Source organism: Ciona intestinalis, unplaced genomic scaffold (assembly GCF_000224145.3).
Source record: "Ciona intestinalis unplaced genomic scaffold, KH HT000030.2, whole genome shotgun sequence".
Classification (NCBI taxonomy): Eukaryota; Metazoa; Chordata; class Ascidiacea; order Phlebobranchia; family Cionidae; genus Ciona; species Ciona intestinalis.
In genome coordinates, this window is record NW_004190352.2 from 1 (window position 1) to 15,106 (window position 15,106).

The 15,106-nt window shown below is 37.1% G+C and overlaps 2 protein-coding genes across 6 annotated transcripts in view; one reads left to right on the forward strand and one right to left on the reverse strand.

Moving 5' to 3' along the window:
• Positions 1 to 1,204: 1,204 nt before the first annotated feature.
• Positions 1,205 to 9,518, forward strand: LOC100176954 (MORN repeat-containing protein 1-like). 2 transcript variants are annotated; one of them, XM_018815083.2, is made up of 11 exons: positions 1,205 to 1,401; positions 2,160 to 2,286; positions 2,604 to 2,777; positions 3,292 to 3,413; positions 3,882 to 4,064; positions 4,642 to 4,765; positions 5,187 to 5,291; positions 5,595 to 5,689; positions 6,037 to 6,293; positions 8,113 to 8,236; positions 9,117 to 9,518. In XM_018815083.2, exons 1-11 carry the CDS (start codon positions 1,263 to 1,265, stop codon positions 9,257 to 9,259), a joined length of 1,593 nt encoding a protein of 530 aa, XP_018670628.1. In that variant the 5' UTR covers positions 1,205 to 1,262; the 3' UTR covers positions 9,260 to 9,518. The 2 variants fall into 2 exon arrangements, with proteins under 2 accessions (XP_018670628.1, XP_018670629.1); XM_018815084.2 differs by having other exon boundaries at positions 1,206 to 1,401; positions 6,037 to 6,215.
• Positions 9,269 to 15,106, reverse strand: part of LOC100177731 (rhodopsin kinase) — a 12,188-nt gene continuing 6,350 nt past the window's right edge. For 3 of the 4 annotated variants that reach the window (XM_026837865.1, XM_026837863.1, XM_026837864.1), the window contains exons 9-15: positions 14,310 to 14,409; positions 13,823 to 13,923; positions 13,277 to 13,416; positions 11,599 to 11,747; positions 10,726 to 10,857; positions 9,929 to 10,003; positions 9,269 to 9,661 (exon numbers count right to left, since the gene is read on the reverse strand). In XM_026837865.1, coding sequence (XP_026693666.1) covers positions 9,532 to 9,661; positions 9,929 to 10,003; positions 10,726 to 10,857; positions 11,599 to 11,747; positions 13,277 to 13,416; positions 13,823 to 13,923; positions 14,310 to 14,409 — 827 coding nt within the window. In that variant the 3' untranslated portion in view covers positions 9,269 to 9,531. The remainder of the gene's footprint in view (positions 9,662 to 9,928; positions 10,004 to 10,725; positions 10,858 to 11,598; positions 11,748 to 13,276; positions 13,417 to 13,822; positions 13,924 to 14,309; positions 14,410 to 15,106) is intronic. The other variant, XM_009862695.3, reaches the window with a different exon arrangement.

Consider the following 15,106-nt stretch of genomic DNA (forward strand, 5'->3'; position numbering starts at 1 on the left):
TTCATTGTCGCCTGATACAATTGGATCGAGCATATCAATTAAAGACTCTAATCTTAGAGGCTTCAAGAAAAAAAAAACCTTTTGTATTAATTGAAACAAATAAATTAAATTCTCGATGTTTCTATACTTACGTACGGATAGGATAAAGTAAATGGTGCGGCAGTCGAAGACTTTATTTAGATTCAAAGCATCACATTTGAATGTACGTATTTACTGTTTATTATATTATTTTTTATTATATGTATAATTTTTGCGTTCGTGCAAATAAAATATATGAACAAGGAATTATAGTTATGACTCATACTTGTTTGTATTCTGAACTCAAGCCCCCATTTTTTTGAAGAAATTAATGTTTCATTTTGTAGCTATTACGTAGCGCTATAACATATTCCAAGCTGGTGCGTGCGAAAATTCTATAAATATGTTTTTATGACGAATATTAATACTCATAATTAAAAAAAAAAATAAAATTAATTATTTTTTTAATGGGAATGATATGTTGGTGACCTACATAGATGTATGCGTGAGTTATATCTTCGCGAATATTTTTAGAAAATTTAATATTCATATGATTTGAGATATTTGACTCATACTTGTCTGTATTCTGAACCCAAGCCCCCATTTTTTTGAAAAAATTAATGTTTCATTTTGTAGCTATTACGTAGCGCTATAACATATTCGAAGCTGGTGCGTGCGAAAATTCTATAAATATGTTTTTATGACGAATATTAATATTCATAATTAAAAAAAATTTAAAATTAATTATTTTTTTAATGGGAATGGTATGTTAGTGACCAACATAGATGTATGCGTAAGTTATATTTTTGCAAAAAAAATTGAAAATTTGATATTTATATGATTCAAGTTATGGTCATACTTTTTAATATTTCATACCCAAGCCCCCATTTTTTTAAAGAAAAAAATGTTTCATTTTGTAGCTATTAAGCAGCGCTACAACATATTCAAAGCTGGTGCGTGCGAAAATTCTATAAATATGTTTTTATGACGAATATTAATATTCATAATTAATATTTTTTCGAATTTTAATTTTTTGATTTCAGAATCGGTACCGCTGGGGTCTAGTTAGTACAGTGTCCAAATTTTAGGTTAGTGGCACCAGTAAAAGGTATCGAAAATGGCCGCTATAATATCTGTATTCTAGGATCACCTTGGTTCTAAAATTAGGTTGTTTTTTGAAGATTACAGTCTTTTTGTATTGTAACTTAATATTGCTGTTGTTCTAGATATTTTAAGTTCTAGTAATGGACGTAACAATCGCGGAGAAACGTAATTATTACGTCGGCGAAACAAACAATCAGTTAAGAGAAGGATACGGAGTCTATTGTTATGCTAACAAATTCTTTCGTTATGAAGGGGAGTGGTTGAAGGGGAAGAAACATGGTTTGCATATTATGTGTGGTTGATAATGTAAATGCTAAAGTAATGGTTGATTGCTGTAAAGTGTAAAAAATATGAAATATTTTCATATTTTTTAATATTTACCAACATATGTTACGGCAACAACAGTCGTTATAACACGGGTGGGTAATCCTGTAGCTCGTGGCCATCTAAAATTTTGGTTTCAAAATGTTCCTTAGGTCTCACTGATACCCGCTGTATAATTTTTGTTTGAAAAAACTCGATCATTCGTGTCGAAAATTAACTTTGTAAATGCGGGAAATCGTGCTGCGTCATCGTATTTTTCACACAAGGCTATAACGTTCTGTAACGTATGTGATATACCACTATTGTGACGTAACAGACCGTGATTGGGACGTAATAAATCGTTAACCTTACGCAAATCAAACGAATTACGTGACGCAGCACGATTATGTGCATTTTCAAAGTTAATTTTCAACACTTTTTTCAAAAAAAAATTATACAGTGGGTATCAGTGAGACCTAAGGAACATTTTGAAACCAAAATTTTAGGTGGCCACCAGCTAAAGGATCACCACACGGCCGACACGGGTGTTGTGTTTCATACACCTCATGCCTGCTTACAAGTTACCACGTATGTAACTTGTTTATCCTCGCATGGCGGGGCAACGACAGTCGTTATAACACAGGTGTTCTGTTTCATACACCTTGTGCACCTAACATACAAGTTGTTTGTAATTCATTCAACATCCTGACATTGCTTACATTCCCCACTCACAGGACATGGCAAGTTATTAATGGGAGATGGTTCATATTACGAGGGCGAGTTCAAGGACGGTGAGATCGACGGACATGGTTATCGTAAATGGGAGAGAACGGGTGATGATTATTCAGGGGAATTTTTAAAGTGAGTTCATTGTTTTGGCGCAATGTAATTTATATAAAGCATTTGTTTCATAAGTTATTATTAATCACTAAAAGTTAGCGACAAACTTTGAAGCTTGATATTTATGCAAGTGATGGTTGCGTGGCTAGTGGCTTCCATTTTAACGGAAGAATACCATGTTTGGTGCTCAATAATATCATAGGTATATGTCTTTGGCCAAGAAAAGACATTTCACATCAGTTAACTTTGGCCTATATCACAATCATTATGTTATGATGGCGATGAGTAAATGTAAATACGAATGCAATTATCGCATCATAATACTTTATTCTACGAAGGGGTGAATTACACGGGCATGGCGTGATGAACTACAACGATGGAAGTCAATATAGGGGTGAGTTCTGTAACAATCAACGTCATGGTACAGGGGTTCTTACTGATAGAGACGGCAATGAATATGAAGGAGCTTGGTATAAAAACAAGAAGCATGGACAAGGTGTACAAACTTATTTGTAAGTTTTTTCTTCTTTGGACGAAATTTTTATTAAAAATTTTTAAGTTTTGTGTAAAGTGTTTTATTTTTTTATTTTCAAATTAAGGATTTTAGAATATTTACATAAGTTGTTAAGTATTTATATGTTTACTTTAAGTTAAATTAATATCAGAACTTTAAGTTAATAATAAAGAATGAGAAGCTCTCGCTTTGTATTATGCATGGCTGCATTTTAATGGAATTATGTCGATGCTTTAAAAAGTCAAAATAAGTTGCGTGATCAGTTGTTTATAACTATACCATCTTTTATGGTAAATTAACTTGTTTGTATTAACAACGGCGTGTTTATACCATCCTTGTAGTAAGTGGTGCAGTCAGAAAAAATAAGGGGGGGGGGGGGTTTAAATCAAAAAATGTTGTTTTAGTTTATTTAAAAAAAATTTTGGTTTACCAGGGGGGGTCGCGACCCCCTAAAACCCCTTGGCTGCGCCACTGCTTGCAGTAAAGCTTATTATTCTAATACATTATTACAGCAATGGTGATGAATATGAGGGTGAATGGGTTGAAGGCGCTCGACACGGGCATGGGGAACTTAACTGCGTTGATGGTTCAATATATGAAGGACAATGGAGAGCTAATATGTTTAACGGGGAAGGTAGGTGTTGATGTATTTATGTTTGGTTATGGTAGCGGAGGTCGGATATTGTACAGATATTAAAGGGTAGTGATGCAATAATAGTTTCTGTGACATTTTTACAAGATTACAAAAAGTTTATCATTAGGCAAAAAATGTCGCATAAGACAACAAAATAACTACTCACAAAGTTACATACGTGGTACCTTGTAAGCAGGCACGAGGTGTATGAAAACTAGCAGCGGTGTTATAAGCACTTTCACTTTTTGGAATAAATAAGTATGAGTTACAATTATTTATTCAATTTCTGAAGTTTCCCAATCAATGTCTTCACAATTATAATAATAATGTCAATTACACAATAATCAATATATTCATTTCACATACCTTGAACTTGCCCCAAATAAATCAAAAGTAGTGAATCATCATATCATGGATCATTAAGATCTTAATCACATTTGCCCTGTGTACATTAGATCCATTCAACAGGTAGTATGGTCCATGCAAGTGGAGTAACATACGAAGGTCTGTGGATAAATGGGAAGCCGGCAGCAGAAGGAAAGGAGATCGTTGTTCGATTACCGACCAACCAAACCCATATTGAGGTTCCACAAGGAAAGAAGTTTTCACTCCAGTTTGAAATCGTGGATGTGAATAAAGAGCCCGTTGTTGGTGGGTGGTGTGGGGGTTAAAATGGGTGAGGCAACCACAAAGTAATATACATGGTAACTCGTAAGCTGGCATGAGGTGTATGAACACCAGTGTGATAACGACTGTCGTTTTCCGGCCACGGGAGTATACAGTAAGTTACATTCATTCATTGGTAGTTAAAATGGGTGATGTATGCCAGGGGAATGGAGTGTATACCCCATTGAGGCAGTTTATAGACACTTAATAATAGAGATTCTATTTTATAAGGGTGAGGTCTTCAGTGAAACACCTGAGACCTGGGACGTAGGTATATTACCCCAACACCCAGGGTGCTACCATCTAGACCCCCCTCAGGCAGTTTATAGACACTCGATAATATAGATTCTATTCTATAAGGGTGAAGTCTTCAGTGAGACACACCTGAGACCTGGGAGTTAAACCAGAGTTATTTTATTACCCTTAGAAATAAACTTGGAGTGTACTTTAAATATGAACAAAATTAGGAGTTGATAATACATGGTTTGTCGTTGGCTTGTACATCATAGGATTTGTAAATTGTTTGTTAAATTACCTGGTATATTCATACACCTCCACCCAGGTGTCCATGGAAGGGAGTTCCGCATCACAGCTGGATATCGATATCTTCCACCATCTAAGCAAGGAAACCAATCCATACTTGAACTTATTGAAGACATGGAGGAAAAACCAATCACTACACCTTTGTGAGTTGTTGAAGGGTATCGTGGGAAATTTATATTTAGTTCAGTGTCGTGACACAGTGGTAATGGGACCTGCCTCTGGACTGGAGGTTACGGGTTAAAGGCTCCATGCTGTCACAACTGTGGGCGTATGTGTCTTTGGGTAAGACACCTAACAGCATTTGCTCCAACCCAGTGGTCACTAATGGGTTGTTCAAACTGTCATGCATGTATAAAACAATCACCCACATAGTTATATACATGTAGAAACGAGGTGTATGAAACAAAACACCAGTAACATCTTGCAGGGAAAAACAAGCACCAATATATACAATGATATACGCCCACAGTATATAGACTGTGATATACGCCCACAGTATATAGACTGTGATATGCACCCATACATACTACCCACTACTGTCCATGTAACTAGTTTGCGTTACAGCGGCTACGATGTATTGCCGTATCCACTCCTTGAAAATGTTGGGGTGTCCGAAGAAACAGATGAAATTATAAAGAACAAACACAGAATGAGCCCCGTTAATGCAAGGTATGGTATGTGTATTGTTAACACGTGGTGTAGTCTGTATGAGTGTATGTTGGGGTAATGGGCCAGGCTTGGTCTTAAATGATCAGTGTTTGAAATTATTATACTTGGTAGCGACATTAGTAAGTAACATGTGTGTAATATACAAGGAGCACAACATAATGTTATTACACTGTTCCAAGAAACACTGTGGAAAAGTTAAACAGTAACAACTTAGTTAAAGTAGAACCACTACAAGCCCACTATTATTAGATTTCGCTTCTTTTTTTATAAATAAAGTACATTAGTGTATAATCTATCGAACAGAATATTTGGTGAAGAGACGATCCATGAAACGCATTCAACGGAACCTCATAAGAACGAAGATGAAGTTGAACCCGATGATGGGTCCATTATATCAGGTGGCTTGTATGTGGGGCATAACAGTGTGTTTTTTGTTGATTGTAAAGTGGGTTCTCTAATTATGTGCCAATGTTTTATTATCTCAAAGGCGTCACTACTTTTACCCGGTTTCCACACCAACTAAGGATACAAAGCTATGTCTACTTGTTTTGTGTTGGCGATAATTTTCTATCAGTCTTGATATATTGTACTTGCATTAATTTTGTGCTTACAGTTATTAAGTGTTTTATAGGTGTAAATTCTGATGGGTCAGGATAAAATAGTTCAAAAAATAATAATAATAATTTTCGATAAAAATAACTTCTGATCCGATTTTTTTGTTGTTTTACCTGGAAAACTTTGGCAGACAACAGACACATTCAAAGCGAAGTGATGCTCAGTGTTGAAGTGGATGATGTTGATGTAACTTTCTCCATCAACCCCCCTCCTGCTCCACAAAGATCCGCACCTGATGGGAGCGTCGAGTTCAAGGATCTTTATCTTCCATCTGCACCACCTACGTACAGACCTTTGTTGTTAGATGAGGTAACTCCCGCTAGCTCTGTTGCTTCTTCAAGAAGAAGCGTCGGGCAGTCTTCTACTTCTTCTGTAAGATCGGAGAAGGTGTGTCTGCATGGTAGGGAGAAATGTCCACAACATTAGTTTAATTACACCATCCATCCATTAGTGTAGATATCTTGGGGTAATGGGTCAATTGTGGCCTAAATCGTAGGGCCCATTGAGCGCCACACTGCGGGACCTCACCCACATAGAATAGATTAGTGTAATTTATACACCATTAATTAGTGTAGCCATCCTCCTAATTAGCACCCATTCATTAGAACGCATGGTTCAATTTAGTTCAGCTTTTAGATTGAATGCATGTTTAGAAGACACCAGGTTCAAAGCTTAATGCTGCTACAATTGTGGGCGTATGTGTCTGTGGGCAAGACTTGTAACAGCAATTTCTGCAATTCAGTTGTTGCTTATGGGTTGTCCTAATTGTCAGCAATACGTTAAAACAATCATAAAACAATCACCTGCAAATTTACATACCTGGTAATTCTTAAGCGGGCACGAGGTGTATGAAACAGAACACCTGTGTTATAACGACTGTCGGTGCCCCGCCATGCGAGGATAAATAAGTTACATACGTGGTAACTTGTAAGCGGGCACGAGGTGTATAAAACAAAACACCTGTGTTATAACGACTGTCGGTGCCCCACCATGCGAGGATAAATAAGTTACATACGTTGTAACTTGTAAGCGGACACAAGGTGTATGAAACAGAACACCTGTGTTATAACGACTGTCGGTGCCCCACCATGTGATGATAAATAAGTTACATACGTGGTAACTCGTAAGCGGACATGAGGTGTATGAAACAGAACACCCGTGTTATAACAACCGCCATTGTCTCACTGGATAAATAAGAGATATCAAAAAACTCACTTTTACACATTGAATACAATAGAAACAAACATCACCCTACCATGCCCACCAACCTTACGCCTCCACTTCTTGCTCGCTTCTTCTTGATAACTAACTCTTGTCATGCTACAATTAACAATCATAATAACCTATGTTTTACTTTGTTCTGAAAAATATTTAAACAAATATCATTTTATGTTGTCATAAAGCTAAGTATAAATTATACACCTACTTTGTGAATATAAACAACAACACTGTAATGATCGGGCACGTAATATATGAATGGGCACACAATTTATTAAAAGATGAAATATATTTGTTTTAATGAAAACCAAAATTTGATTTCTTGGTGACATTTTGTTTAAAGACATTCATGCAGTAATTATGTAAATCAAATGTCTTGGATTTATATTGAAAATATGAGTGGAAGAATGAATGTACTTGATTTAGAAACTTAACGTGTAGATACGTCATGTGAGAGCGATTACTGTGCTGCACCAAGCTTATATTGACTTGCATTGATATTTAAAAAAGATATTTATAAAAATAAGAATGCAACAGAACAACAACTGTTCGATAAAAAGAAATAGTAATAACATAATAACAAGCAGTATAAACATTAGGCACATACGTGCTCGATAACATATACGTGCTCGATAATACAGGGCAACTATTTGACAAAAGTATTTAATATGAGCATAATAGCACAACTGTTTTACAAAAATAGTGATAGCTGTCACAACATATTTTCCAGTGATTAAAGTTGAGTTTGGACTTTGGTCAAAAACTTTTTTAGATTTGTTTTATATACTGTGTATTTCTACTTTTTGAACATTGCATGTTGTTTATGTTCGTCCATTCAGCATAAGCATTACAGGTTGTTGTTCTGTCCACTACACATGATCCAATCACTTTAAAAAACAACTCAGATCCTTGGACTTCCAATTTCCCGTCAAATAACACATACTTGTTCAACCCCAACATAACCAACTCTCTCCCGTTGCAATTTCAGGGTAAACGTTCCAAGGGAAGTCGTAACACAAGTGCGGCATCAACTTCCAGCACGAGCGTCAACGAATCTAAACCGGGGAAAGCAGGGAAAGCTAAGAATGAAGAAGAAAGAGGAGCTAAGCCAGGTGGGGGTTGGGTAACATTGGCGCCAAACCTGGGGTGGCAGGGTTACTATGGGATTTTCTGCACTGCATTAATCAGTAAACATAGGAACCAAACCAGCTTCAAAGAGATGCGGCAATTATTCCTGTATTGTAACAAGTTTGGTGCCTACATTGGTTGTAATGTGTGGCATTGGGTGTGGGGTATGCAATGAATAGAGAAACACCTCAGTTATATAACTGATGATGGGAAACTACATCCATATGTGAATTGTTTGGTGAATACATAAAATATTTTTTACAGGCAGTATACACTGTAAGTATAAAGTCAATCTAAATTATTGTAGTTGGTGGTTGGTCTTAGTTTCGTTATTATGGCAAGCAAGATGTGTAATAACAGTAAGCATAAGTGTATAAGCCATTATATATGGTACAAAACACCCATATTTAATCCTGTAAAGCATCCTAACTCAACAGTAAGCATAAGTGTATGAAGCCACCATGTATAGTTAGACTTTAGTTTTAGAACAAAGTTATAAACACCAGGCAGGGGAAGCCCAAGAAAGAAATCTCGTGAGACAAAAGTGAAACAAAGTAAGAAAAGCGGGTTGAAGCCAAAGCAAGTAGAACAAGTGGTTTGTGTGGAAAAAAAGGTTGTTGAAAAGAAAGAATTTACCAATTCTATGTTCGCTCTAACAGGTATTCTATCACCATGCTTAAATATATGTATGTAACTTGTTTATCTTTATCTACAAGTGGCTGGGCAACGACAGTCATTATAACAGAGGTGTTCTGTTATATACATGTTGTACTCGCTTATGAGTTACGGCTTCTGTAACCTAATTAATATTTATCCTCGCATAGCTTGACAACTGTCATTATAACGCTATACATCCAACCACAGGCGAATATTTGATGATCGTCACTGAAGTGACCAACCCCCCTTTCCTGGGTGACAACTTGCCACCTGCGTTTGTGGTTGTCAAAGTTACAACTCCTAAAAAGGCCGTAAAGAAACCGACCGGGAAGCGTCCAAGCTTGAATTGAAACTCCATATATTTTTATAAATATTTTATTTGTTAAACAAAAACAAACATGTTTCACAATGACTTTACAAAGTTAAACACAAGTGTCCCTGAATGCAGTTTAATTATCTTGGCACAATACTAATAATGATATGAAATGCATATTTTCACTGCGGCTAACAAATATTTGTTTACATTATTTATATTTACCAGTTGCGATATTCCTTTGTTACGCCCAGCAGCAAAATATTTCGCGCAAGAAATAAACATGAAATAATTTCCTATCGTGAATATTTAAAGTAAAGCGCAAACTTTCGATTTTGATTTTTTTGAATCGACGACTGGCACAACGGGATTAGGGCGACTCAGCACATCTTCAAATAATCCCGTCTCTAACATTTCCTGCTGCCAGGGTATTGCAACTCTGGTAACAAATAAAATTGATTACTAGAACTAGCTGCACTTGTAAAAAAGTTTATTTTATTTCACCAACGATTCATCTGCCATGCACATGACAAAGATACTTTTTCTATATTTTCCTGTTTTTTTTCGTGTATGGTTTACTATATCCAACCTGATGATGTCTCTCAGGTTGGCAAATGAAATATATTGATTAAATAAAACTAATGTTTTTTTTCCGGAAAGCAATTTCCAATATTACACAAACCTATCAACATTATACAAAACTAACCTTCCTGATGAAAACTTTTTATGAAAATCCGTGTCTTCTTTGGTGAGCACGACACCTTTGGCTTCGCTTCCAAGTCTAAATATGTGGTTTAAAAGACATTAGGTAACTTACATGCGATGGCTCTTATTTAAAATCCAGTCTGCAGAGTATGGCGTTTCTTGACAGATCTCGCGCATGCAAGACGGGTATTTATCGCTTGCGTGTGTGGTATCATTAGAAATTGACAAGCAAAGCACATACATTTCAAAGCCACATTACGAAACCCACTTAATCTAGGGTACCTAATAAAACTACGGGTTGCAAACGGTTGCAGATATTTTGGTTATTTTGATAACTCAAAAACCATTCGAGGTATCGGACCAAAAGTTGGTTTGTTAAACTCAAATGGTTATTTGACATCTATTGGACTTGGCCACGTAGCGTTTCTGGTCGAAATAACCAAAATATCTGCAACCTGTAGTTTTATTAGGGACCCCTTAATTTAATACATATTTTTTTATTGTTTATTTAATTGGCGTATGTGAGAAACTGGGAAGTGGGACAAAGTGTTGCTTGCAAAATCAAAAGTTTGTAAAAAAAAATCGTTTAAAATCATTAATAGATATATATCCAAACAATTGCCCAATCTGCCTGTAACCTTATCAGGCTGTTATACCAAGTACCTAAAGTTTGAAATAATAATCATAGCAAAAAATAACAAGCATTATGCTATGTTAAAAAAATAGGAACTAATTGTATGGAAAAGGATACCTCAGCCTCCCATACTACCCCCTAGATACGCCTGTATTGCTACAAACCTGATATCGGAAACATCTTTGGCGTAAACTTGTCGTGGGTCAGGAACAAAAGGCGGCGGTATGACCCCGGCTTCCAACCTCTCCCAATTTAAATCAGCAAAATATGGATGTCTTTTTATTGCCTCCGCTGATCTGGGGCGCAAAATAAACATTATTAAATAGATTTAATTTTATTTCGTCCCCATTCGTGTCGTACTACAAACTACTCACTAACTGCTTATCATTTAACGCACACGCTTCGAAGACCATGCTTGCCACATACGAGCACTAAACTAGTTCGTATTTACCGCCAAGAGCGAACAGCGCCACCAACGGGCTGATAACCTTACAGCGTTCAACCACAAGAGGCCGCTACAATACCACAATACTAACGCCAATGGAACGTAAAATTAAACGCTTCTACCCAGAACGTTACGTTTTCAAAAAGGCCTGCATAACACGAATTCTATTTCCTTGGTTTGTTGTGAACATGTTGGGTTTAACAGGCACGCTTTTATTTGACACTCGTTTTCACCGGTAGCTTGTTTTTTTTGTGTACTCATTAATTTTATCTTTGCTATCGTATGCGAGGGAGTAAATAAAATTCATATTATAGTAGGATGGTAGAAGATAGGACACCTTTAGCACTTAATATCTAAATATCTTGATCGTGGATTAACAATGGTCTAACTATTTTAATGTATGGCTGACAATTCAGACAACCCATTAGTGACCGCTGGGTTGAAACAATTTATGTTAGGTGTTTTCCCCAAAGACACCTACGCCAGCCCACAATGGTAGCAGCGACGAGCTTTGAACCTGGAACCTCTGGGTTAGAAGCAGGCGCGCTAACCACTTTGCCACGGCTACGTTATACCGTATCCTAACACTTACTTTTCGTCACCAGCCAACCGATCTTCAACCTTCTTAACCAACAGTTTATCAATAAGATCGACCAACGAGGGTTCGTGGGTTTTCTTGAACTTATGTTTTTCGTTGATTGTTTTCTCTGCTGTTGATTCCACGCAATGTTTCCTCTTGTTCTGTTAAATATAACATTGCAAGTAAGTAGGGAAACCATAAGCACATAACATTCCATATTTCCTGATCGTGATTTCAATGTTAACAGTGCTCCTTTAGATTCGTGAGAATGTATAATTCTGTTGACTGTCTTTGTTGTTTTTTTACAAAATAGGACGATAAAAAAGAATGCAAACATGTCCCATTTTACCCCAACCGCTGTGCGGCGGCATAACATTGAGAGCTCAATGTGCCGTGTGTCTTAATAAAAGACATTTGACGGCAACTGATTCAACCCAGTGGTTACTTATGGGTTGTCTAAGTTGACAGCCAAACAAAAACACAATCACCCAAGTTATATGTGTGTGGTAACTCGTATATAAGCGGACACGAAGTGCATAAAACAGAAAATTCGCATTATGATGACCATCGTTGTCATATATAGGTAAAATTCATTGATTTTACTTTACGTCTGCTTAAGCATATGGTTAAGAACTCTCTGCTTTATCGACCAGCAGATCTTATAATCCCGACTTATAAGGTCGATAACGAAGCATTGTGATGCAATTTGATGTACGCGTCTTTGCGAGGATAAATAAGTTACATACGTGGTAATGTAAACGGGCACGAGGTGTATTGAAACAGACACCCACTATGAAACATGTCGTTACCCGCAGAAGCACTCACATAAGTTACATACGTGGTAACCTGTAAGCGGGCATGAGGTGTATGAAACAGAACGCCCGTGTTATAACGACTGTCGTTGCCCAGCCATTCAATAAATAAGTTACACACGTGGTAACCTGTAAGCGGGCATGAGGTGTATGAAACAGAACACCCATGTTATAACGACTGTCGTTGCCCGCAATGCGAGGATAAATAAGTTACATACGTGGTAACCTGTAAGCGGGCATGAGGTGTATGAAACAGAACGCCCGTGTTATAACGACTGTCGTTGCCCAGCCATTCATAAATAAGTTACACACGTGGTAACCTGTAAGCGGGCATGAGGTGTATGAAACAGAACACCCATGTTATAACGACTGTCGTTGCCCGCAATGCGAGGATAAATAAGTTACATACGTGGTAACCTGTAAGCGGGCATGAGGTGTATGAAACAGAACACCCATGTTATAACGACTGTCGTTGCCCGCAATGCGAGGATAAATAAGTTACATACGTGGTAACCTGTAAGCGGGCATGAGGTGTATGAAACAGAACGCCCGTGTTATAACGACTGTCGTTGCCCAGCCATTCATAAATAAGTTACATACGTGGTAACCTGTAAGCGGGCATGAGGTGTATGAAACAGAACGCCCGTGTTATAACGACTGTCGTTGCCCGCCATTCATAAATACAAGTTTATTTATTAAAGGTATAAACTATCTTCCGGGCATATCGTAATTTTAAAACAGCTTTTTTTGTCAATTCACCCCGATGAGAACAAGGCTACCTTTAAGCGACATCGAAAAGGTCGTACGAAAATAAATGACTAGAAGAACTATTTTAATCGTTCATTTATCTCAAAGGTTCATACATCCTAACCCTTTACCTTGCCCTTTGACACGAATGGTCCTCTCGCTTCAATCATTTCAAAGATTGTGCAACCCAATGAAAACCAGTCCACCCCATATGAATATTGCTTACTTTGCAACATCTCAGGCGGCATAAACCCGATTGTTCCTGCCCTGCCTACAATAAAAACATGGTTGTGTTCATGCTGTTCAAGTCTTATAATAAATAAAAAATAGATCTTCTGGTTATTGTTTGTTTTGTAATTTAAAACGCATCGGTTCTGGCTAGAATATATCTTTTAGAAATAACATATTTATCACGAGTCACGACCGAATGTCATAATAAAACAAAGTGAATAGATAAATATAAAACAAAGTTTTTCAGAATATAAAAACAAAGTAAAGAGATGGGAATTCACTACAAATGTGATTATAACTCGCTAACATAAATCAGCATCGGTTAAAAAGCGTGAATGAACTCTGCTGTACACGTCAACAAACATAGCGCATCAAATATTAATAATACACGAGCGACATACCGTCATGTTCTACCTTTCTAAACATACAACCAACGTTAAGCTCACCTTTTGTTTTCTCTCCTTCACCAAGTATACAAACCAACCCAAGGTCGGCCAACCTTACGTTCCCTTTGTCGTCCAACAACACGTTCTCTGGTTTCATATCCCTAGAACGTAAATCGTTTAAGTTCTAATAGCAAAAGTGAGTAAATGAATGTAATTTATTTAACCTCGCATGGCGGGGCTACAACAGTCGTTATAACACAGGTGTTTTGTTTCATACACCTCGTGCCCGTTTTTTTTGTTTCATACACCTCGTGCCCGTTTTTTTTGTTTCATACACCTCGTATTTTGTATGCCTCACATAACTAACAAAGGAACGTATGTATGATTCTGTGACGAACCAACATCAATCAACTTGGAACCCGCTATCTTCTCAACCATTCTGTCACGCTGGTAAACAGTCGAATTTGCCGCCACAACCACAGTTAGACATAACACAGTTACCCCAACACCCCACCAAACGACGTTATTGTACCACCCCACCACCAACCTGTACAAAATATTCTCCCGATGTAAATGATCCAACCCGAGAATAATCTGAGCTGAATAAAACTTCGTCCTTTCGGTGGTGAGGCCTCTCTTCTTTCCATCTGAAACAATATATCGAATCATTCTACAGTAAAGTCGGAAAATCCCTTAAAATAACTCATTTAAACCAGGCTGGAGATGGTGGTTCATGCTTCATACTGTTTTATTGATCTATTCGGTAGTAAACAAACATTATTTACAGAATTATATAACCTTATCCTCACTGCTATGAAAGTAAGTTGTTGATTGTTAAAAACACGATCAAGAAATATGGGATATTATGTTCTGACAGTATCTATCTTGTCCCAACTTACAATATACATGCCAGGTCTATAAACGTGGTTTTTATTAAGTTATTCATGGTTCAATTTTTACGCTCTGATAATACAAGAGATTGAACACCATCAATATATCTACATGGTGGTGGTAACCTTCCTTTTAATTTAGCTTATTTATCTTCGCATGGTGGTGGTAACCTTCCTTTTCTATCTACATGGTGGTGGTAACCTTCCTTTTAATTTTACTTATTTATCTTCGCATGGTTGGGCAACGGCAGTCGTTATAACACGGATGTTCTGTTTCATACACCTCGCGCACGCTTACAAGTTATACCACGTATGTTCGCTTTGTGGGTGATTGTTTTTATGTATGGCTGGCAATTAAACAACCCATTAGCGACCACTGGGTTGAATTTTGCCATTACGTGTCTTGCCCAAGGACACATACACCCATAATGGTGGCAGCGACGAGCCTTGAACC